This window comes from Leptodactylus fuscus, chromosome 8, assembly GCF_031893055.1.
Source record: "Leptodactylus fuscus isolate aLepFus1 chromosome 8, aLepFus1.hap2, whole genome shotgun sequence".
NCBI classification, from domain to species: Eukaryota; Metazoa; Chordata; class Amphibia; order Anura; family Leptodactylidae; genus Leptodactylus; species Leptodactylus fuscus.
In genome coordinates this window covers 62,418,580-62,441,586 of record NC_134272.1, presented here as the reverse complement: position 1 = coordinate 62,441,586, position 23,007 = coordinate 62,418,580, and the positions used below count along the sequence as shown (strand labels likewise).

General features: G+C 43.8%; 1 protein-coding gene across 1 annotated transcript in view; it reads left to right on the top strand.

The window, feature by feature from the left end:
• The first annotated feature begins 536 nt into the window (after nucleotides 1-536).
• The window catches only part of CERKL (CERK like autophagy regulator), a 94,232-nt gene continuing 71,761 nt past the window's right edge, over nucleotides 537-23,007 (top strand). The window contains exon 1 of the mRNA XM_075283804.1: nucleotides 537-1,002. Coding sequence (XP_075139905.1) covers nucleotides 558-1,002 — 445 coding nt within the window. The 5' untranslated portion in view covers nucleotides 537-557. The remainder of the gene's footprint in view (nucleotides 1,003-23,007) is intronic.

Below are 23,007 nucleotides of genomic sequence, written 5' to 3'. Positions count from 1 at the left end.
CGTCGTGGCCCCGATGTGGAAGGAGTGGGTACCAAATTCTGCTGATGGTACTTCAGTGACTTTTAGGCACCTTTTGAACAATTTTTTAAAACTGAAATTTTGTTGAGAGGGAACCATCTTCATGGACTAAAAACTGGCTTCGCGCTGGTCGGGACACTGCATAGTTCTTAACCGTTTTGAACGGACAGTGGACGAGCCGTGTGCTCCACTGGCTGCTTGGGGGGACCCTGGACTGAATCACTGCTCTCCTGGAGCAAGGACTCCAGCCATGCTGTCCCTTTCTGACTTACTTTATGTAGCAGCTGCTCTAAGAGCCGCTGGTGCTGCTGCTCCTGTGATTGCTCCATAGCATGGGGTTGGAAGGCGGCAGGGTGAGGGTTAAGCAGGGAGAGAGAAGTAAAAGCCAACCAATGAATGGTAAGCCAGCAGAGGGGAAGGGGGAAGGGACTCCCATGCACACACGGCTGCTGAATAACCAGCTAGCTTATGCAGCCAGCTGGCTTGCATTATTATCACTGCTGCGCGTTCACATTGCAGGCTATCCACGCTCCCGGGCGATGTTAGAGATGGCGTCGCGCGTCCCCGTGCGTTTCCCTGGCAGCCAAGGCCTGGATGTGGATAAATATCTCCTGTCACCACAACTCCGGAGCTCCACAAGTGACGGGATGGGGGAGAGACTGCGTCTCCCCGGGCTCCATCGGCGGGTGAGCGCCTGGAGTGACAATGGTGAGGAGCCTGTGGACTGGAAGCAACCTGCCTCCATGCCCTGGCCGCTCACTGACCGCAGTGACGAGTGGAGTTCAGGCAGTGACCGCTCTGGAGCTCGGGGGTTCAGTGACCCAGAGGAGCGCTCCATGGGTGGGTACAGTGCCCGGTTGTCCCGGGACCTCGGGCGGCAGGCCCCTCTGCTGCGTGGTATATTCGAGATTGATAAGAGAAGCTGCGATGTGTCCCTGACCGGCAGCCACCTGTTCTGGTGCCCTATCCAGCCCGAGACCCCGGGTGAGTAGTCACGTGGTGTCACCGGTGGTGTGCTGCAGCAAGTTATGTAGTGACAACTTACTGAGAGTTTGCAGGTGTAAATGGTAGCCTACAGTATATCCATAACTATTCCAACATGTAGCCGACATGTCTCATATAATCATGACAATCATCATAACCAATAAATTGCTCAATTTGTCTGTTTTATGGGTTTATCAGTACTTGGGAAAGTTGGGTGATGACCTTTATTCTCTCATCCAACAACTTCTGGGAATCCTTGGCAGAAACTTCCCCTAGTTATGTAGTAATAGCCTGAGGCATTAATATATTACTCCAGGAGGCTGCAGCCACTATATAGTTGTGACTATAAGAGCTGCCACCCAGCTTTCCCAGAAACAGATATAAAATGATTAAATAGAATGGAAATCTGAAGGAGTTGCCCACAAGCAGTTAAGTTAGTGGGTGCTAAGACCGCCCAGTGTACAGAATAGGGGTAGACAGGTTTATTGGTGGTATATACTGTAGGATCACGTGATATAATTTAGAGCCTCAAAATCAGCCCCAAATTCTGTCAGAAATCTGCCATCCTGTTTTTATTTTGGGTCATTGAAGGATCCTTCTTTTTTTTTTTCAGGACACTTAAAAAAAGGTGCCCTGCTAAATCTGCCTGCGGAGTACATAGGTGATTCCTCAGCGCCAGGCTCACATAGATTATGGTGTCTGTGGATCCGCAGGGGCGGAATTTGAAGAGGAATCGGAGGATTAATATTCACTTTCCTTCATGGGAACCTATCCTGAGCATTCAGCTAAAAGGACAAGTGGGAGGAGCATTGTTACCTGCCTTCAGCTAATCAGCATTGCTGAGGATAATTCCTTGGCTGCTGATTTGCTGAGGGCTGCTGACGGACCGCTTACAGTGCTCCGCCCAAATGTCTACTTCAGCTGGATGCCCATAAACATTATACAGCACCCCAAACACTCCTAGCAGGGGTACTGCAGCAGTTTATAGTACAGGACATAGCTCCAGCACCCTGCACCACTGCTACCTTATGGGCATTGAAGAGGCTGCAGTTATTGCAGGAATGATTTAGTCCCTTTAAACAGTTGATTAGTTGGGGTGCTCGGAGTAAGACCCCCACTGACCTGATGATAAGGATAGGTCATCCGTATCCTTGTCATATAAAGATAAAAACTATCATTTACCCCAGTGGGGATATGGACATAATACAGGGGGTCCTGGTCTAGAATAGATGGCGGTTCTGTGTTCTTGTTATATATGGTTAGTAGAGATGAGCGAACACTGTTCGGATCAGCCGTTCCGAACAGCACGCTCCCATAGAAATGAATGGAAGCACCTGGCACGTACACTTTGCCGCGGCCGGTCGCCGTGCCAGGTGCTTCCATTCATTTCTATGGGAGCGTGCTGTTCGGAACGGCTGATCCGAACAGTGTTCGCTCATCTCTAATGGTTAGCTATTCATCTGAGTTGTGCCACGTAATGCCGCATATCTTGGCATATCCTCTGCCATTTCAGTGTTATTATTAGGTGTCCACTTTGAACTGTATAGACTTGTGAGTGTGACCTGTATACTTATGTCATATTTGTAGGAGATAGGCCAAGCACAAGGCAATGTTGGCTATCAGTGCCGTAAATACCAGGGTAGCAACGGTAGCATTAGAGGACCCAGCAGGCCCCTGATGTATTTTGAAAAAAAAATTTTTTTTAATAGGCTGTTACCTGCTGGGGTAATTCCTATTTACTTACCGTTCTTTGCTCCTGCTCACAACTGCCTGTGTTTCCCCTTTTGCAGCAGTGGCTGTGATCAGGAGCGGGGACCTGTAAGTATGTCTATTTGTAGAATGGGAGGAAATCCATGCAAACACGGGGAGAACATACAAACTTCTTGCATATGTTGCTCCTGGCGGGATTCGAGCCCAGGACTCCAGTGCTGCAAGGCTGCAGTGCTAACCACTGAGCCACCGCGTTGCCCCTATTATAATTGTTCACGGTTGGTCCACTATGGGATATAATACTCTATGTAGGAGCCACTATAGGGCATAATAGTATGTGTAGGGGCCATGGTGGGGCTTAATAGTGTGTTTGCAGAGGCCATGGTGGAACATTATACTGTGTGCAGGGGCTGCTATGGGACATTATTATACCTCCCAACTTTTGAAGAACTGGAAGAGGGACAAAACGCGTTGTGTGCACCATGGCAAATTTAGCTCCACCCACTTTTTGTTGACTCCGCACATTTCATTCATTTTTCATGTGCCCCCACATAGTATAATCCTCCTACAGTCACCTATAAATTATATGTCCCCCCCCATCTCTGCCCCCAGTTTAATATCCACCCATCTGTCCCCAGTTTCATGTCCCCCCATCTCTGCCCAGTTTCATGCCATTCCCCCATCTCTGCCCGCTTCCCCGCCACTCTCTCCGCAGTTTCATTAACAAAGTTATAGGCGCAATGTGACATCATCATATCGCGCCTACACATTCACTAGCCGGAGCAGACCCACAAATTACAGTTGTGTGACTGGGGCTTTACAGAGCTTGTACTGAAGGGTAAAGGTCTATGCATTTGGTACTTTTGAACACTTAGGGAGCCTGTACACGGAGTTTACACTCGCTCATTCTAAACATAAAACTCGTTTAGAGTGAGCGGCGTAAAAAACAGATCCCATTGACTTGAATGGGTGCCGGCATATGCGCGCTCCCCATTGAAATCAATGGAAGGCTTTTATACCTATTGCATTCAATGTCATACGCGCGTATGCCGGCACCCGTTCAAGTCAATGGGATCTGTTTTTTTACAGAATGAGCAGAGCATAAACTCCGTATGAAGGCTCCTTTAATGTTCACTCTTTATATTGCACAGGAGCTGTTTTATAGTGACCGTGCAATGTTATTACAGCATGTAATAATATTATGTCTGCTATAAAACAGATACTGTGTGATATAAATAGTGAGGGGACCCCACACGGTACAATCTGCCCTGCAGTGGCCCCCACACAGTACAATCTGCCCCGCAGTGGCCCAAACACACAGTACAATCTGCCCTACAGTGACCCCCACACACAGTACAATCTTCCCTGCAGTGGCCCACATATATGGAACAATCTGCCCCGCAGTGGCTTCCACACACAATACAATCTGCCCCACAGTGGCCCACACACATGGTACAATCTGCCCCACAGTGGCCCCCATACACGGTACAATCTGCCCCACAGTGGCCCCCATACACGGTACAATCTGCCCCACAGTAGCCCCCATACACGGTACAATCTGCCCCACAGTAGCCCCCATACACGGTACAATCTGCCCCACAGTGGCCCAAACACACAGTACAATCTGCCCTACAGTGACCCCCACACACAGTACAATCTTCCCTGCAGTGGCCCACATATATGGAACAATCTGCCCCGCAGTGGCTTCCACACACAATACAATCTGCCCCACAGTGGCCCACACACATGGTACAATCTGCCCCACAGTGGCCCCCATACACGGTACAATCTGCCCCACAGTGGCCCCCATACACGGTACAATCTGCCCCACAGTAGCCCCCATACACGGTACAATCTGCCCCACAGTAGCCCCCATACACGGTACAATCTGCCCCACAGTGGCCCCCACACAGTACAATCTGGCCCACAGTGGCCCCCACACACGGTTTACTCTGCCCTGCAGTGCCCCCTACACACAGTACAATCTGCCCCACAGTGGCAGTGGCACGCCTGCGCTGGTGCAGAGGTCATACCGCACGACCTACACTGCATTTGCACAACCAGCTGAAAGCCGCAGTCACTCACTAACAGGGAATCCTGTACCGAATTTCCCATTAGCGAGTGACGCGGCGACAGCACACGTGCCCTCTCTGGCACGCGTGCCATAGGTTCGCTATTACTGCCCTATAGACTTCAATGGGGCAGTGCTGCACTACCTAAAGATGCTGCTACCCCCGAGCAGCTGTTCTGCATGGGTCCTGGATGTCGAACACTTGCTCATATAATATTGTTGACCTATCCTAAGGATTGGCCGTTAATATTAGAAAGTGGATAACCTTTGTAATACCTTTACCCCAATATTTCCAGAGAAAGGAAAATGTGCATAGTGTGACAGTACTCAGATTGTGAGTATATGTCGTGGTGTCCTGTGCGGTATCTTGTAATGATTTGCCCTTATGGTGTATCGAACAGTTCACTAACAACACTGCCATGTTTTGGTGGCCCGTTCTCAACATTAGGACATGACCAGTGTTGGGGCCAGATAAACTTAAGTTGCCTTCTTTAAGGACACTTGAACTAACAAGGAGAACAATTGTCTTGTACATTGGCGGTCACAACAATGCTGCTGTAGGTCAGGGAGGTGGGTTTTAGTGCTGCCGGCTGTATGGATACCCCTAAAGCTATACACACAAGGTAGTGCTATCAGGTTTCTATTGAAGAAGCATTTCTCAGGCTTCCTAGAAAAACAATGGTGCCTTTTATTGAAAGCTCCCGTGTTGACCTTATAGATTTTCCCTAAAACAAACTGGTCCTGGTCTGAAGTGACTGGGGTCAGCCATTAGCGTAGTCACTCTAGTACAGGGGTAGGGAACCTTTGGCTCTCCAGCTGCTGTGAAACTACAACTCCCAGCATGCTCCATTCACTTCCATGGGAGTTCCCAGAACAGCAGAGCCAGTATGCATGCTGGGAGCTGTAGTTTTGCAACAGCTGGAGAGCCGTACGTTCCCTACCCCTGCTCTAGTACAATGCAGCAAATCGCACGATAACAATACGTAGAGGAGCAAATATGCTTATACATGATAGAACTGCTCATATATGTCTATATGGCAGCAACATATACCGAGGATCTGTACACACATTGTAATTTCTTACACCAGTCTCTGTAGCCAGTGAGCTCACAATCTAAACACCTATTACTAGGCCTGACATTCATGGCAATTATTGGGAAAAGCTTTCTTGGAGATGCTCATTCCTGACAATTGCCCCCTCTAATGGTGTTGCCGAGCAGCGTGTCTTGTCAGATGTTCCTGGTATGCGGTGGTGAGGAACGGAGATAGGGTCATAGGAGCGCGGGGCTCATTGATGCATGATGTGGGGAGTGAAGACTAGCCCATCTGGTTCTACTTCTACAGAAGAGCTACTTTACATGACCGTGAGGGTTCTTGCTCTTCGCAAAAGTGGATCTGTATTGTGACAGAAAACATTACATCGCATCAGTATTAGAGATGAGCGAGTAGTGTTTGATCGAGTAGGTGTTCGATTGAATACTACGGTATTCGGAATACTCGTACTCGATCGAACACTACTAGCTGTTCAAAGTTTAAGGTTCGATGCAGAACCAGCGTTGAATGGCAGAATGCTATACATGCCTGGTTCTTCTCTTATCTTTCCGAAATCTTCTCCGCGCTGCGTCCCCGCGTCTTCTTCCGGGTGGAATTCACTCTGCCTAGGCATCCGGCCTAGGCAGAGCCGACTGCACAAGCGTGGGCATGCACGTGCATACACGTGAATGCACAGTCGGCTCTGCTCAGGCGTCGGGCCTGGGCAGAGCCGACTGCGCGTGCAAGCCCACGCATGCGCAGTCGGCTCTGCCTAGGCTGGATGCCTAGGCAGAGTGAATTCCACCCGGAAGAAGACGCGGGGACGCAGCGCCGGGAGAAGACTTCAAGCAGAATCCAGCCCCACCGTCACTCGTGGACTTGGTAAGTGTGATTTTAGCGAATTTTGCGTACCCCTGAAACGAGCATTTCCCCCCATAGACTATAATGGGGTTCAAAATCCGTTCAAACAGTGTGCGGCTGTTCAAATCGGATTTCGAACCTCGGACATTTTAGTGTTTGCTCATCTCTAATCAGTATGTCCTCTGGAATCACGGATCTGCAAAATGTCTTGTATAATCCCATATGCTGTATGTTGAAGACAGGAATACATATTTTACGGACTATTTCTAAGGCCTGGTCACTGACCCATGTGTATGCGGCCATAGAAATGAATTCTTAGGATAGGTCATCAATATCTGATTGGTGGGGGTCCAACAACAGGACCACCACAGATCAGTTGTTTGAACTATTCTTACCTAACTACTAACAGAGCACATTACATTGTGTAAGGACTGTGCATGGTAAGCCCCATTCACTTGAATGGGACTGAGCTGCAAACAGGCTACTACATGATGAATGAATGTGATGTCACTGACCTGTGTAGTGACGGACATGCTAACCCATGTACATCTGCTGCTTTGAGCAGTTTATCTGTAGGGATCTAGGGAGTTGGACCCCCACAATCACATATCTTAAGGATAGGCCATCAATATTTAACTCTTGGAAAATCCCTTTAACCATTTCCTGATTCTCAATTACAACTGCCACCTAGTAACAGTCATGTAAACTATGGAGAGCAGTTACTACAGTAATAAGAAGCTCAGGACACGACTCTCAAGCTCCTTCCTTGTTATATTGCATAAGGAAATCATTACAGCCGTCTCCAAGGACTCTTCTGCAGCTTTTATCTCCTTTCTGCTTGAAATATGTTAGAAAGCGGAGCCGTACAATGAGATAATAGACACCAAACATTTGTGAACGCGATCCTTACACTTCCTTCTGCACACATGACAGCCCAGGGTATGTTCACATAACACATGTCAAAAATCAGACTTGCATTTTTGCCATGGAAATCTGGAAACCAGGACCTGACCGATATTTTGACAGTCGGTGACATAAAGTCATGTGAATAGCTCTCACAATGACATGTCCATTGTTCGCTGTCATGTGAATGTAGCCAGGAGGAGTTTTATTATCAAAGTGTCTATCCCTTTAAATGCAAACCATGGCTTACTGTATTCTGATAACATGTCATTGATCCTTATATCATTACTCGGAAACCTGGAAAATTCTGTGATGTAATAAAAGAAGGTGCAATGCTATATTTCAATCTATGACTAATATATCACAAAGATAAATGAGACTTGTTTTTCCCCCGTCCGGGATAGATTGCTATAAAACAGTAAAACAAAGACATAAAGATCCTGAAACATAATTAATTCTGAGTGTATATCCGCTTCTGCTGCAGCTCTTTGTGAACAGATGTGAATGAAATGGATACTCTTAGTCTGTTTTGGATACCTAAAGTAAGACATCTGTCAGTGGATGAAGCAGCGCCTTGTAATGGACTAGTATGCAGGAGGCTGATGGCAGTGGGAAGGTATCATTGTATCCTTCTCTTTTATCACCAGCTATGTATTCTGGTCTTAGGATCTAACATGGCAGCTAGCTGGACATGGAATTGGGATCTAGAGGCATTATTTAATGAAATAGTGAAAATTAAAGAAGCAGTCCAACACTCCGGGCTGTGGAGTCGGTAGGATAAATCACTGACTCCAACTCTTCTATTTTTCTACAGCCCGACAGGTCGTCAGCCATTGTCAGACAGAATTAGTACAGCTCCATTCACATCATGTTTTGTTTTTTGCATTTGTTTAGGACATCCGCTTAAACAATATAATAAATAATAATAATAGTTTATTTATGTAGCGCCAACATATTCCGCAGCGCTGTACAATTTGTAGGGTTCAAGTACAGATAAAAAGATACATTACAAAGATACAAGATACATTACAAAGAAATAGTCACTTCACACAATGGGACTGAGAGCCCTGCTCGCAGGAGCTTGCAATCTATGAGGTAGAGGGGCTGACATGAGGTAGTAGTGGCGGCATTGGAGGTAGCATTCTGGATTCTGGGCGTATTCTGGAGAGGAAACCTCTTCTGTCTAAAGCGCTGCAGGAGGAACCGCATGGTGTTGCCGTCACGTTTTTTTTCCCACAGCACTTTTTTGCTGCAGGGCGCCCGTTGGGGCCTTAGTCTAAGGCAGCTTTTCTGCAACTTGGGGCCTTGGCCTAAGGGTCTTTCTTTGCCCCCCAGGTGTATAGGATATGTCATCAGTATCTGATGAGTGGGATACAACACCTGGATCCTGCATCGATCCTCTGATCTGGCTCCTTCTGAGTCCTGGAAATTATATTGATGGATGAAGCTGGAAGCTGCTCTGCTCTTAGTAATATAAGCATAGTTGCTGTACGCCAGCACAACTATTATACAGTGTTGTTGGACTGTTGTTCCAGCACTGTGTCCCAGCACCACCACTATAAATGGACAGTGGTGGAAGAAGCCTCCATCCACTGCATAACAGTATAGCTCCCATTTCTTGAATTGGAGCAGAATTGCACCTGATTCTTTGGATTGCTATGACTTCCAGTGTCTTGAGGCAGCCGGACCAGCTGATTCTGGGTGGGGTCCAGGCGTAAGATTTTGGCAGTTCACATAGTAATAAACTATATTATGGATATGTTATCAGTATAACAAAATGCTTGGGAGACCCAGCAAATCCCTTTAAATCCCTGACCGATGCAGTGCCTCTACCCTTGTGGTCATTGCTGGACATGCAGCAATGTAGTACATGACGTCATCTCCACATTGCCCGCTCTCAGACAATATTCTTGAAATCTCTAGCGACCAAGATGGGCATTGTTTTAATCATCCACAGTGATATTTGGAAGGTATTTTCAAATATGTTGTTGTTCGGAATTGGATTTATTTTGGACAGTATAGATAATGGAGGTTAATGACATATGGCACACTTATGAATGTATGCATGGCTGAAGATATAGCATTAATGTGGACTGAATGTTTTTCGATAACATAAGTACAGTATATGACTTGCATGTTATTTCAATTGCACATATCAGATAAGTGACTACTACATGGATCTGGTGCCATTTATCCTGTGGAGGACTGGCAGACAAGAGCTGTGCTTCTCACAGATGGCAAGCCCAGACACTAGACTATTGGCAGATCCGATTGTTATTGGCTGGGTCTCCCTTTATGGTTTACTTGTAGAATTAATCTGCATTAAAAATTGAGGAACTTTACAAATATTGCAGTATTTATCCTAAATTGATCCCACATTAGTTTACATTTTAGTACCAATCTGCATGCACAGTTCTAAGTGTAGCATCACAACACCTAGGCGCATAGCAAGTAACCATTGGACCCCACAGCAAAAACTTGTAATGGTTCCTTACTACTCTACCATGCACACAGTGATGTCACAGTATAGAGATAATGGACACAGTGATGTCATAGTGCAGGGATAATGGACACTGATGTCTTTATGTCATAGTACAGGGATAATCTACATAGTGATGTCACTACAGAGGGATAATGCACACAGGGATGTCCTAGTACAACCATAATAAACAATGATGTCACAATGCAAGAACAGTGATGTCACAGTATAGGGATAAGGCACACAGTGACGTTACAGTACCAGGATAAGGCACGATATAGGGATAATAAACACAGTGATATCACGGTACAGAGATAATGGACACAGTGATTCACAGTACAGGGATAATGGACACTGATGTCTTGATGTCATAGTACAGGGATAATGCACACAGTGATGTCACAACAGAGGGATAATGCACACAGTGATGTCACAGTACAGGGATAATACACACAGTGATGTCACAGTACAGGGATAATACACACAGTGATGTCACAGTACAGGGATAATACACACAGTGATGTCAGAGTAGAGGGATAATAAACACAGTGATGTCACAGTGCAAGGAAAATAAACAGTGATGTCACAGTACTAGAATAATGCAGAAAGTGATATGACTGTACAGGGATAACAAACACTGATTTCACAGAAAAGAGAAAATGCACATAGTGATATCACAGTACAGAGATAATAGGCACGGTGGGATATAATGCAGGTTCCAGTTCAAAATATTTCAAAATATTTAAAGGGATTACCGAGCTTCCAAAAATGATCTGCGAATACATCCACAGCAGTGCTAAATCCTCACTATTCCCTTGTGCACCTTTTGCTTGGCTTTATTTTACTTGCTGCTCCTTGTATCGCTGTTGCTTACATGTAGTAAATTTCAATGAGAATGGAGAAGGGAGGGGTGCACAAAGAGTGAGGGTAGGCAGCTGAATCATGGGAAATGTATCTCCTACACAAATGCACTTCATATAAATAACAGTTATAGGAGGAGCAACAAGTAAAATAAAGCCCAGCAAAGGCTGCACAATGAGGATTTAGCACAGCTGTGGATGTATTTGCAGATCATTTTTGGAAGCTGAATAACTCCTTTACTATATACAGAATTAGCAGAATTACCCCAAACTCCTGCAATTGGTTAAACTGCTGAAACATGATATCTTATCACAAAGATAACCAATGAAAAGTCATTAAAAAATGTTTTTTTCCAGTGACCTTTAATTGGATTTTCTTGTCTTCTATGATAAGATATCACACTGCAGCAGTTTAACCAATTGCAGAAGTTCAGGTTACAAATGTATGCAAGAGATTCAACTTTTAATATAGATTATATAAATGTATATATTCATAAACCAGTGCTTAAGGGCGGACAGGCTTAGTAGTACTCTAACGTACTGTAACTCTATTACCATTTAATGATAACTTTAAAGCCTTATATGTGCATGTATAATGGCTATGCTATGTATTATGCAGACGGTAGCTATAAGTCACTGTACGCCAGCTCAGGTGATGTATTGAATTGAAATAACTTGTGTGTTAAACATCTGCCACATTTATTGTCAGGTCCATCATTATATGGTCTCCCGCATGTGTATAGTTATCTAAAGTACATGCCGTTCTGCAGACATCTGCTGCTGTTATTTTTTTCCCAGATGATTGTGACTATTGCTTTTTACCAATATTGTTTAACAGGCATAGATAATCTTAAGTATAAGGAGCGGTTTAATATAAGCAATGTTCCCCAATGTTTTCCGGGCTCAGAATATGTTGTATAAAAACTGCTTCCCTCACTTATTTATTTGCCACTTAAGTCCCCTACATACTGTATCTTCGTCAAAAAATAAATCTCAGTTCCTGCAACCCACTAAAAGCTCAAAGACCCTCCTTTTTCTTAAAGAGAACCTTTCACCATCAACAACAAATCCAGCTCTTACATCATTTAATAGTTGCTGCTCCACTGATTTTAGCACAGTTGGAATTTTTTCTCTAGCCCCTACCATTCCTGAGCAATCAGTGCTGTTAGGTTTGGTGCCTGATATGCTATTTAGACTCTATACTGTCAGGAGGGTGGTGTCAGGCAAGGGCTGTGATTCTGAGCTCTGACACTGGCTGCCTTTGATTTGGGTTCTGAATCACACCCCCTGCCTGACACAGCCCTTCTGACATTACTGAGCTAAAATAGAATATCAAGTACCAAAACTAACTAGGCACAGACAGGAGCAATTTATCTCCAGAGGGTAACTAATATAATTATTAAAACTTTTATTGATAAACCAAAAATAAAAAGTGCAGAAAATTAACCAAAAGGGTTAAAAGCCTCAGCGGTCAGTTATTTCAGCAAGTTACTGAACCTCTCATTGTACAGCAACCTAAGAACCAGGAGTAAGGGGAGGGGATCTAGCTCATTCTCCACCCTATCAACTCACTACCCTAATCTCCCTGGTTCATTCAAATGGAGTTATAGATAGACACTTAGTCATTTTGTGTGCAATATCTGACATCAAATAAATGTCTTAGAGCAGTAGTGAAACACCCCCCCCCTCCCCCTTCTGAGGCTACTGGCCTACCGCCACACCAACAGAGGCAGGGGAAACAGCTGGCTGTTCTTAGATGTCAGTAACACAACCACAAGGTGTGTTCTATATAAACTCCACTAAAACGCCTTTGTAAAACTAGGGCTAGAGATAAATTGCTCCTGTCTGTGCCTAGTTAGTAAACGGGTGACTCCCTATCTGTTTCAGTGAGCTAGGCACCAAAACTAACTGCACTTGTTGCTCAGAAATGGAGGGGATTAATGAAACATTTCCAGCTATGCCGGAATCAGTAGAGCTGTACCTTTTAACAGATGCTAACAACTACAATTGGTTGAGGTGGTGAAAGGTGCTCATTAAAGGGATTATCCAGGCAAAAATGGACAACCCCTTTAACTTTTAAATCAGCCAAGGGCATTGAAAAGATAAAAAAAAAATCATACCTGTTCCAGATGCTGTGGTGTCCTTCTACTGAATGGGTCACTTCTGGAGTTCTGCTGATTGGCCTCATTGGATACATGACCGTTGAGGCCAATCAGCGAGTGGCATGCGTTTAGTAATATAAGGTTTAGAACAGCTTAAAAAATTGAATAAGTAATGTTCACTTTAGGACGTATTCATATGAACCTCCAAAAAGGCCGTGTGACAGCATTTTTTTAATACCAGTCACGGGGCTGAATTTACAATATATTGATTATAATGTGTGATTTTTTTTTTGATTTTTTTATTTTTTTTATGAACTTAACTGACTGTCAAAAAGTTAAGACGTGTTCTATTGTTTTTCCAGTTTCACGGATGGCATAATACGGTGGTTCTTAACCTTGTTTGAGGTACCGAACCCACCAGTTTCATATGCACATTCACCAAACCCTTCTTTAGTGATAAATCAAATATGATTCTTTTCCAAATTCAAGACCTAGGTATATGTTTTTTTTACTGGTACTCAAAATGAACCGTGCATAGGGCCTAGGGTTCGATCGAACCCCGGTTAAGAACCACTGCCTTAATAGAAGCAAATCTATTAGGGATCTGTGATAACAGATGCAAAATGGAAGTTACATCTGTTTTTCACAGCCATTTTTTTTTTAACATTCATGTGAATATATTCTTACCAATCTTCTGCCAGCGTCTCTTCCTTTGACTCCAGCGATAACATGTTGATACAGATACATAGGTGACCTCATTGTGGCCAACCCATCAAGAACAAAGGGGTACAGCAAGGAATTGTTGAAAGTGTCACTTTTTTCTGATTTAGCATTGTAAGCTGTATGTAAAGAATTTTGTGCCTTGAGAGCCCATTTTAAATATCTTTATTTTTTACATAAAATGATATCTATATTGTATAATAATAGACGACTAACAAAGCGTAATCACTGCCAAGTCCTTGCTCTTCGGCGTGGGGGTTACTCATTGTTTGCTTATAACTTATGTAATCTCTCCAGCTGTCCATACGGGATACATACTTAGACATCAAGGAACGTGGCGACAATATTAACAGCCTATATAGACAGACGTACTTGGAATTTTTATAGTCGACCATAGAGCGTTCCCTAATATCAAAAGTGAAGGAATACCGCCATGCTGTATATATTATATCCCCAGTTACAGATATAGAGTTAATCATTGTATATATCTCAATTCTAGGGTAATAAACCTCTTTTCAGACATTCCCTGAACCCTCCACTTCTCATTTAGTCGTTGGCTAAACCCGGCATTACTGATGCAGAAACAGAATGTGTTGTGTATTTGATATATATATGGCCACATAGCCATAAGGAAGTGCTTTTATTTCAGACACCATCTGATTTCATGATAGTGTCACATTTCCTGCACATATGCTTATGTTTTTGCACAGATGACCCCTGGAACATCTGTTAGGTTTGTGATGGTATCTGAAGTTTCATGTGACTTGTCCTCTTTCCACCAGCAGTTTGACAAACCTAGGCGCTTCCCATTTAACAGTCCATAAGGACTTATTGCTGGTAAATATTGTCAATATCTGGATTCTGCCATTTGTCACGAGACACCCGAGCTGCCCGGATCCACAGCATTGATGCTACATGTTAATCATTGCTGAATCAATGGCACGGAAGTGCGCACATGAAGTGAACGTGAAGGGATTGCATTGTACACACTCACTGTGGTGGCAAAGATTCAATTATTCTGACAATCTCACTTCACGCTAACCATTAGCCAGAGGTACCATTAACCTGCCCCGTATTGTAGCTTTATGAAAGGCGTACTGCTATCTGTAATATGTGGTAACCATTGACCCCGGAAGAGGACATGGACGTGTGCATGGAAAGGTCCATGAGAACATAGTACCCTTTGTGGGTCCATATATTTTCAAAGAATGAAATTCCCCATACGGACCCATGATAATATACAAATAGCCAACTGACAAAGCCCACAGTCATGTGGACTCGCATAAAGAAATGGATGGCGACACATACGTTCTCAGTGGAGGCCAAAAGGAACACAGTATTCAAAGATATAATCTTGCAAATGACACGGTATGCTGTAGTTATAACCTTTAAAGTCACCCTATGAGATCTGTCACTTCCTAAGGGACATAAGAAGTTTCAGCCACAATTTCAGTAGTATATGTAGTCCTCTCTTTCGGAGGAGATTTGTTATCTTTGTCTTGTGAGGTTGCTGGTTATGGATATTAAATGTATGATCTTCTTTCATGTCCTGTGAAGGTTTGATTTTCATGAAATTGTACAGAGGGGAAGGGCTTCAGTATATTCCTTTGCTCGATTCTTGGGTGGTTTTAGCATAGGAATTCCTTTGGTAGTCACTGCAGGTATCCTACAGCTGTTATCCATTGCATTGAAAAGGTGGAAACCCGCAGCATAAATTCACTTCCACTCTGATGCTACTGTTCCTCACAGCAGATTAGCTGTTGGCAAGTAGGTGGCAACTAATCCGCTGTGAGTATATCCTTTGGGAGTCTAGCCGAAAGCTGTAGCACTTACTTGTACTGTTTTATTAAAGCCTAGATTTATCTATGGTGAACTGTATTCAAAGGATTGTACCAATATAAAAAATGATGGATATTATTAGGGTCACAAAACTAGTGGGCCTTGGTAAGTCAGAAGATACGTCCCTTCATACGGAATTTTTGTAACATACCTTTCCATCCTTGTTCATGGGCTATACTAGTACGAGTACTTCTTTCATATAAATACCAGACATAGGCTATGGCTGGGAGCAGGGCCAGCGTTAGCACACGGCATAGTTGGGCATGCGTTGAGCCTCTGGGGGCCCCCCGGCACTTGCCCACCCCAGCACAGAGCGCAGTTGCAGCATTCCGTGCTGACGCCCTGCCGCCAGCACCAGCCCCCCCCGGTCGGCGAGAGGTATGTCCCGATGTCAACTCATCCGCGGAGGACCCCCGATGAATCTGGGGGCAGAGATGGGTGACATGAATCTGGGGGCAGAGATGGGGGGACATGAATCTGGGGGCAGAGATGGGGGGACATGAATCTTGGGGCAGAGATGGGGGGACATGAATCTTGGGGCAGAGATGGGGGGACATGAATCTTGGGGCAGAGATGGGGGGACATGAAACTGGGGGCAGAGATGGAAGGAGACATGAAACTGGGGACAGAGATGGGGGGGACATGAAAGTGGGAGCAGATAAAGGGGTTATATAAAACTGGGAGAGATGGAGGGGGGGAATATCATTTACAGGTGACTGTAGGAAGATTATACTGTGTGGGGGCGCATGAAAAATGAATGAGAATGGACGGAGTCAACATAAGCTCTTCAAAAGTTGGGAGGTATGCTCACTCATCTCTCCAGAGCGTCTTCGCCGGCCAGCTGCGCAGGTGACGCCGCGCTCCTGCGTGACGACGTGATGTCACTCGCTTCATCCGGCCGCAGTGGCGTGCAGTTTCCCGCCTCCCACCTCTTACAAGCAAGAAGGACAGGACCAGGCTCCTGTGAGTATTCTTCAGGAGGGAGAGAGGCGGGGGGCCCACTGATGTGCTCCACAAGGGGGCCCACTGAGGCTCTATCGCCCAAGGGCCCATAAAAACCTGGAGCCGGCCCTGGCTGGGAGTAATAGGATCCTTGGGATATACTGACAAGGAGGTTCGAAAGTGGTCACGACCCCTGAGTCATGTGATTGGAGGCAACATTTGATACCCACGGACCCCTTAGACTATGATGTTTTGTAAACTGTGCGGGACTTTGCTCTCTGGTTTCTGTGGTGAAGTCTCCAACGGATCGAACAGCACCAATCTCTGGCTATTCTGGGGTCTGCAAACTAGGATTCTCCCTATGGTTAATTTTACATCTTCTTTCCGGAGGTTAATGGTAAAAACCATGAAATTTCTTGCTGTTGGAGTTCTTATTCCAGTGCGTGACCATTACATTGTGCGTTTTCCACACACACACATATGTTTTGTTTTTTTATGACCACCTAACTGGAAAAGCCAGGTTCATCCTAAGTTGCGTGGTGGTTTGCTGCAGATGTCGGTGACAGTCTTTACTGCCAAAGCTGCTAAAAAATAATTGAACTTGATCTTGGAGAGATCTGACTGGATCTGAAGATCTGTGATAATGCTTCCACCTCTACTATACAACTAACCGTGTAGCCCTTATGAATTAACCCTTAGATGTTGCTGTCAATAGTAACTGCAGCATCTAAAGGGTTCATTAGCAGCATCTAAGAAGTCCTTTGCTCTCATCTGTCACAGGAGGAAAGCAATGAACATTAAATAACAGATGCAAACAGATCCGCCCTCCATTGGGTGTCTGTCTGCATTCAATCCAGTATATAAAAAAAAATAACATAAGCTTTCTTCTGTCATGTTTATTAGTCCCTAATGGAAGAAAAAGTCACACTTACAAGACTTTTTCTCCAATTACAAAAGTAAACAAAAAAACTTGATGAAAGAAAGTGGCTGTCATGTTGGTTACATTAGAGCACTCTGCTCCAGTTAATGTCTGTTGCTGTCACCCTATGAAGGATGAAAACAACGGACATTAATAATGGTAGTGTGAACATAGCCTTACTGTGTCCCCCCTAAAACACAATGTAATAGTGAAGGGGGGGGGGGGGGCATTGAAGGCCCATATGACACCGAAGTTAGCCAATTAGATTTTGCTCAAGTCTATGTGGCTAACTATAAGCAGTAGATTAATGCAGTAAAATACAGATATATTGCAGCATTATATTAGACTAACAATTGCTCCCCTGGTGTTCAAGTTCCATACTGGGACTAAGTAAAATTATTTATTATTTTTTTTTTAATAATGTATTTTTATAACAGACCTTTACCTGTTAAAATGTATTCTACTGCAGAAAAAAAATTAACTAGTTGGCATATTAGGTATTGATGTGCCAGAGAATAAAAATAGTACATTATTTATTTATTTTAAATTTAGTTTTTATTGAGAAAATTTTTCAAATACAGGAAAGGAAAAAGAAAGCAGGGAAAATAATAACACACTCCTACAACAGACCATAAATATAGCATGGAAGGAGTGACATCATACATATTAAACAGATATGCAATACCAGTGTACAGTTGAAGAATAAGAACAACTGCACACCGAATGAGTAAGTACGACTCCTTCCGTCGACAACTCAAGGTCGCTTCAACTGGATCTGGGAGCCGGGCAAAAAGAAAGGGAGGGAAGGGAAGGAAGGGGGAGGGAGGATGTGAGAAAACAGTAAAATAATAACAACCGCAACAACATAATAGAAATAACACTTATCTACGTCCAACTCCGCTTCACAGCACATAAAACTTAAATCTCGGTCAATAGAATAAGGAGGTGCCCAGCGGTACAGTCACCACTAACTCAATTAAGAAAAGCTGCTATCAGGGAGTTCCAGAGGAAGGAGGCAAAATCCGGGGTTGGGACTCCCTTTTGTTCTTTACATAAGAAGATCAAAGGGTCCATTTGGTCTGAAATTTAGAAAAAGTGATGGAACAACGTGTTTACAGTCAACATAATGCTGATTTCCATTGTCGGGCAATCATGAACCTAGCCGATAGGATTATCTGGCCCAAGACAACCTGCGTACCCGTTGGAAAAGAGCCGGGATCCAAGAAACACAGCGCTAACCCTGGGAAGGGAGGAATAAGGAGACCAACAATGGAAGACATGAACTGAAACACTGCTACCCAAAACGCCTGAATTGGGGGACATTCCCACCACATATAAATAAATGAGCCTACACGACCACAGCCCCGCCAACATAGCCTTGAGGTAGAGGAATTCATATGAGCCAATTGAACAGGACTCCTATACAAGCGCAACATAATTTTTTGCGCCGTCTCCCAATAGGAAGCACCCCTGGACACCTTCTTAACAAATCCAAAGGCCTCATGCCACTCCGTCAGGGGAATGGTTCTGGCTAGGTCAGCTTCCCAACTCAATAGGCAAAGGGGTTTGACCTGCGTAAATGGAGTCGAGAGAAAACTATAGAATGCAGAGGTGCCACCTCGGCAGGAGGAGACTGTCTCCATAACCGAAAGGCTAGTCTTGGAAAAATAGTACATTATTTATTCCGCACTGTGAACACTGTAAAAAATAAAATCCACCACCATCACCCCCCCCTGGAATTGAATAGTTTTATATGGGAATAGTACTTGTTATATTCTGATATTATACTAAGAGCTCGGAGCCTTCTTGGCAGTGGTGGGAACACTCCTATAGTAGACCCCATGAGTGCTGCAGGGCCAGGTACCATAGTAGAGGTTGGAGCCACAAAGGTGTACACATTACTGACAGTATATCCTGTGTCCATGCATGCATGCATAAGATATACAGTGCCTATAAGTAGTATTCAACCCACTGCAGATTTAGCAGGTTTACACATTCTGAATTAACTTGGCATTGTGACATTTGGACTGTAGATCAGCCTGGAAGTGTGAAATGCACTGCAGCAAAAAAGAATGTTATTTCTTTGTTTAATTTTTTTTTAAATTGTGAAAAGTTTATTCAGAGGGTCATTTATTATTCAACCCCTCAAACCACCAGAATTCTGTTTGGTTCCCCTAAAGTATTAAGAAGTAGTTCAGGCACAAAGAACAATGAGCTTCACATGTTTGGATTAATTATCTCTTTTTCCAGCCTTTTCTGACTATTTAAGACCCTCCCCAAACTTGTGAACAGTACTCATACATGGTCAACATGGGAAAGACAAATGAGCATTCCAAGGCCATCAGAGACAAGATCGTGGAGGCTCACAAGGCTGGCAAGGGGTACAAAACCCTTTTCAAGGAGTTGGGCCTACCTGTCTCCACTGTTGGGAGCATCATCCGGAAGTGGAAGGCTTATGGAACTACTGTTAGCCTTCCACGGCCTGGACAGCCTTTGAAAGTTTCCTCCCGTGCCGAGGCCAGGCTTGTCCGAAGAGTCAAGGCTAACCCAAGGACAAGAAGGAAGGAGCTCCGGGAAGATCTCATGGCAGTGGGGACATTGGTTTCAGTCAATACCATAAGTAACGTACTCCACCGCAATGGTCTCCGTTCCAGACGAGCCCATAAGGTACCTTTACTTTCAAAGCGTCATGTCAAGGCTCGTCTACAGTTTGCTCATGATCACTTGGAGGACTCTTAGACAGACTGGTTCAAGGTTCTCTGGTCTGATGAGACCAAGATCGAGATCTTTGGTGCCAACCACACACGTGACGTTTGGAGACTGGATGGCACTGCATACGACCCCAAGAATACCATCCCTACAGTCAAACATGGTGGTGGCAGCATCATGCTGTGGGGCTGCTTCTCAGCCAAGGGGCCTGGCCATCTGGTCCGCATCCATGGGAAGATGGATAGCACGGCCTACCTGGAGATTTTGGCCAAGAACCTCCGCTCCTCCATCAAGGATCTTAAGATGGGTCGTCATTTCATCTTCCAACAAGACAACGACCCAAAGCACACAGCCAAGAAAACCAAGGCCTGGTTCAAGAGGGAAACAATCAAGGTGTTGCAGTGGCCTAGTCAGTCTCCAGACCTTAACCCAATTGAAAACTTGTGGAAGGAGCTCAAGATTAAAGTCCACATGAGACGCCTAAAGAACCTAGATAACTTGGAGAAGATCTGCATGGAGGAGTGGGCCAAGATAACTCCAGAGACCTGTGCCGGCCTGATCAGGTCTTATAAAAGACGATTATTAGCTGTAATTGCAAACAAGGGTTATTCCACAAAATATTAAACCTAGGGGTTGAATAATAATTGACCCACACTTTTATGTTTAACATTTTTTTAAATGTAACTGAGCAACATAACTTTTTGGTTTGTAAGATTTATGCATCTGTTAATAAATCCTGCTCTTGTTTGAAGTTTGAAGGCTCTAACTTATTTGCATCTTATCAAACCTGCTAAATCGGCAGGGGGTTGAATACTACTTGTAGGCACTGTAAGATGGGACATTTATAGTGGCAGATGTTTCAGTCCCCACCATTTCACGTCTCCTAGAAACTAATCTTTTCAGAGTACACGCCGATTCTTAGAAAAACAAACAATTGGCAAAAAGATGGCATAAAATCCCTGACATCAGCATTAAATAACTGTAACCGAATGTAGTGTTCTTTTTGTCGAAACCTGAGTACTTGTTGTTGTAGGAACAGGGGATAATGTATTAAATAAATTGTGCATTAAGCGGCTGAAGGCTGAAATAACATGTTTTTCCAATGTAGAGATATGGAAACGCTGTGTATCTGAGTCCAGGAATAAACCATCCAAGAATCATCGAACCTTCTTCATTACATGTGTTGTTCATGTAGAAATATTAAAGTGATTCACAATAAAGATTTCTCAATCAGTGCAAATTGTATAGACCTTCTCTTTACCCTTCCTGTCTCAGTTCCTCGGATTCTCTGTCCACTTTTCATTTCTGCTCTTTCTTAGACTACTCTGCTCATACGGTCCTTGGGTAGTCTGAGACACCTCCCCCCTAATCTCAATAGGTCCTTCCAAAAGCAGGGGGAGTGTCTCAGACTACCAAAGCACAATGTGCTCACAATAGTCTCCGAATCTGGTGGCCATTCTACAGAAATTAAGAGGGAACTAGGAATCAAAGGAACCAAGAAATATTGAAGAGGAGGGCACCAGGTACTTTAAATATGCCTTATGCATTTATCAGGACCTTTTTATTGTGAACCAGGGTCATTTTAATTTTAAATTTACACTTTTCACAGCCGTTTTTCACACAAGGGTTGCCCAATTTCACAGATCCCACTAATATTGGAGTGTATTGAGTGGATGCATGAAAATGGCCAAAATTTTTCATGGTCCGTGAAAAAAAACATCAAAAAATCTGTCATGTATGTAAAAAGCCTCCATTTACATACATTGAATTTTTTCGGCCGTGTGATGGCATTTACGACCATCACATGGACAATTTTGACTGTTGTGTGAATATAACTAAACAAATTAAAAGTTTAAAAAACTCCCCTTTTGATTTTAAAAACACACAACAAACAAAAACATGTTAGGTATCCCCATATGTCATGTGGGCATAGGTTGGCACAATCCAAAAAATAGCATTATTTAATGCATATGGTAAATACAGTAAAAATATACCGCAATACGCAAATTAATGTGATTTGGTCATCTCACTTTAGTCCAAAAATAGTAATAGGGGAAGGAAAATATGAAAAAAATTACGAACAAACTACCATATATACTCAAGTATAAGCCGACCCGAATATAAGCCGAGGCCCCTAATTTTATCACAAAAAACTGGGAAAACATATTGACTCGAGTATAAGCCTGGGGGGGGGGGGGCGGGGGGAATGCAGCAACTACTGGAAAATTGCAAAAATTAAAATGGTCGGAGTTTTTGGGTGCAGTAGTTGCTGGGTGCTGGGGAAGGGGAGGGGGTGTTTTGGTTGTCTGTCTGCCCCTTCCCTGAGCTTGAGGACTGAGTTTTTTTCCCCCACTTGGAATTCAGCCTGGCTGAATATAGGGTATCTGCAGTGCTCCTATTAACCCCTTCCTGACGGAGGAGGAGCACTGCAGATCCCCTATATTCAGTAGACCGGGCACTGTCAGACACAGGATACCTAATGTGTATAATGTGTTTCACAGTCATTTTCTACTTTTATATGTATTCTAGGGAAAGGAGGGATTTAGAACTTTTATTTACTTTTTTTATTATATTTTTTTTAAAGCTTCTTTTTTTTCACTATTTTATGGGAGATTCTATACATTACTATTGCAGCTGGTAATAGACCCCCCCTCCCCCCCCAAAAAAAAAAATATATATATTTTTTTTTTGCTTGACTCGAGTATAAGCCAAGGGGGGCTTGTCTTTAATTGATTTTTTTTAAAAAAATGTATTTTTTTTTTTTTTAAATGGCAGCATAAAAATCCAGAAACTAACACGTGCAATACAACTGTTGATTTCCAATTGTAATGCATTGTAAGACCTTACTATTCCAAGTTC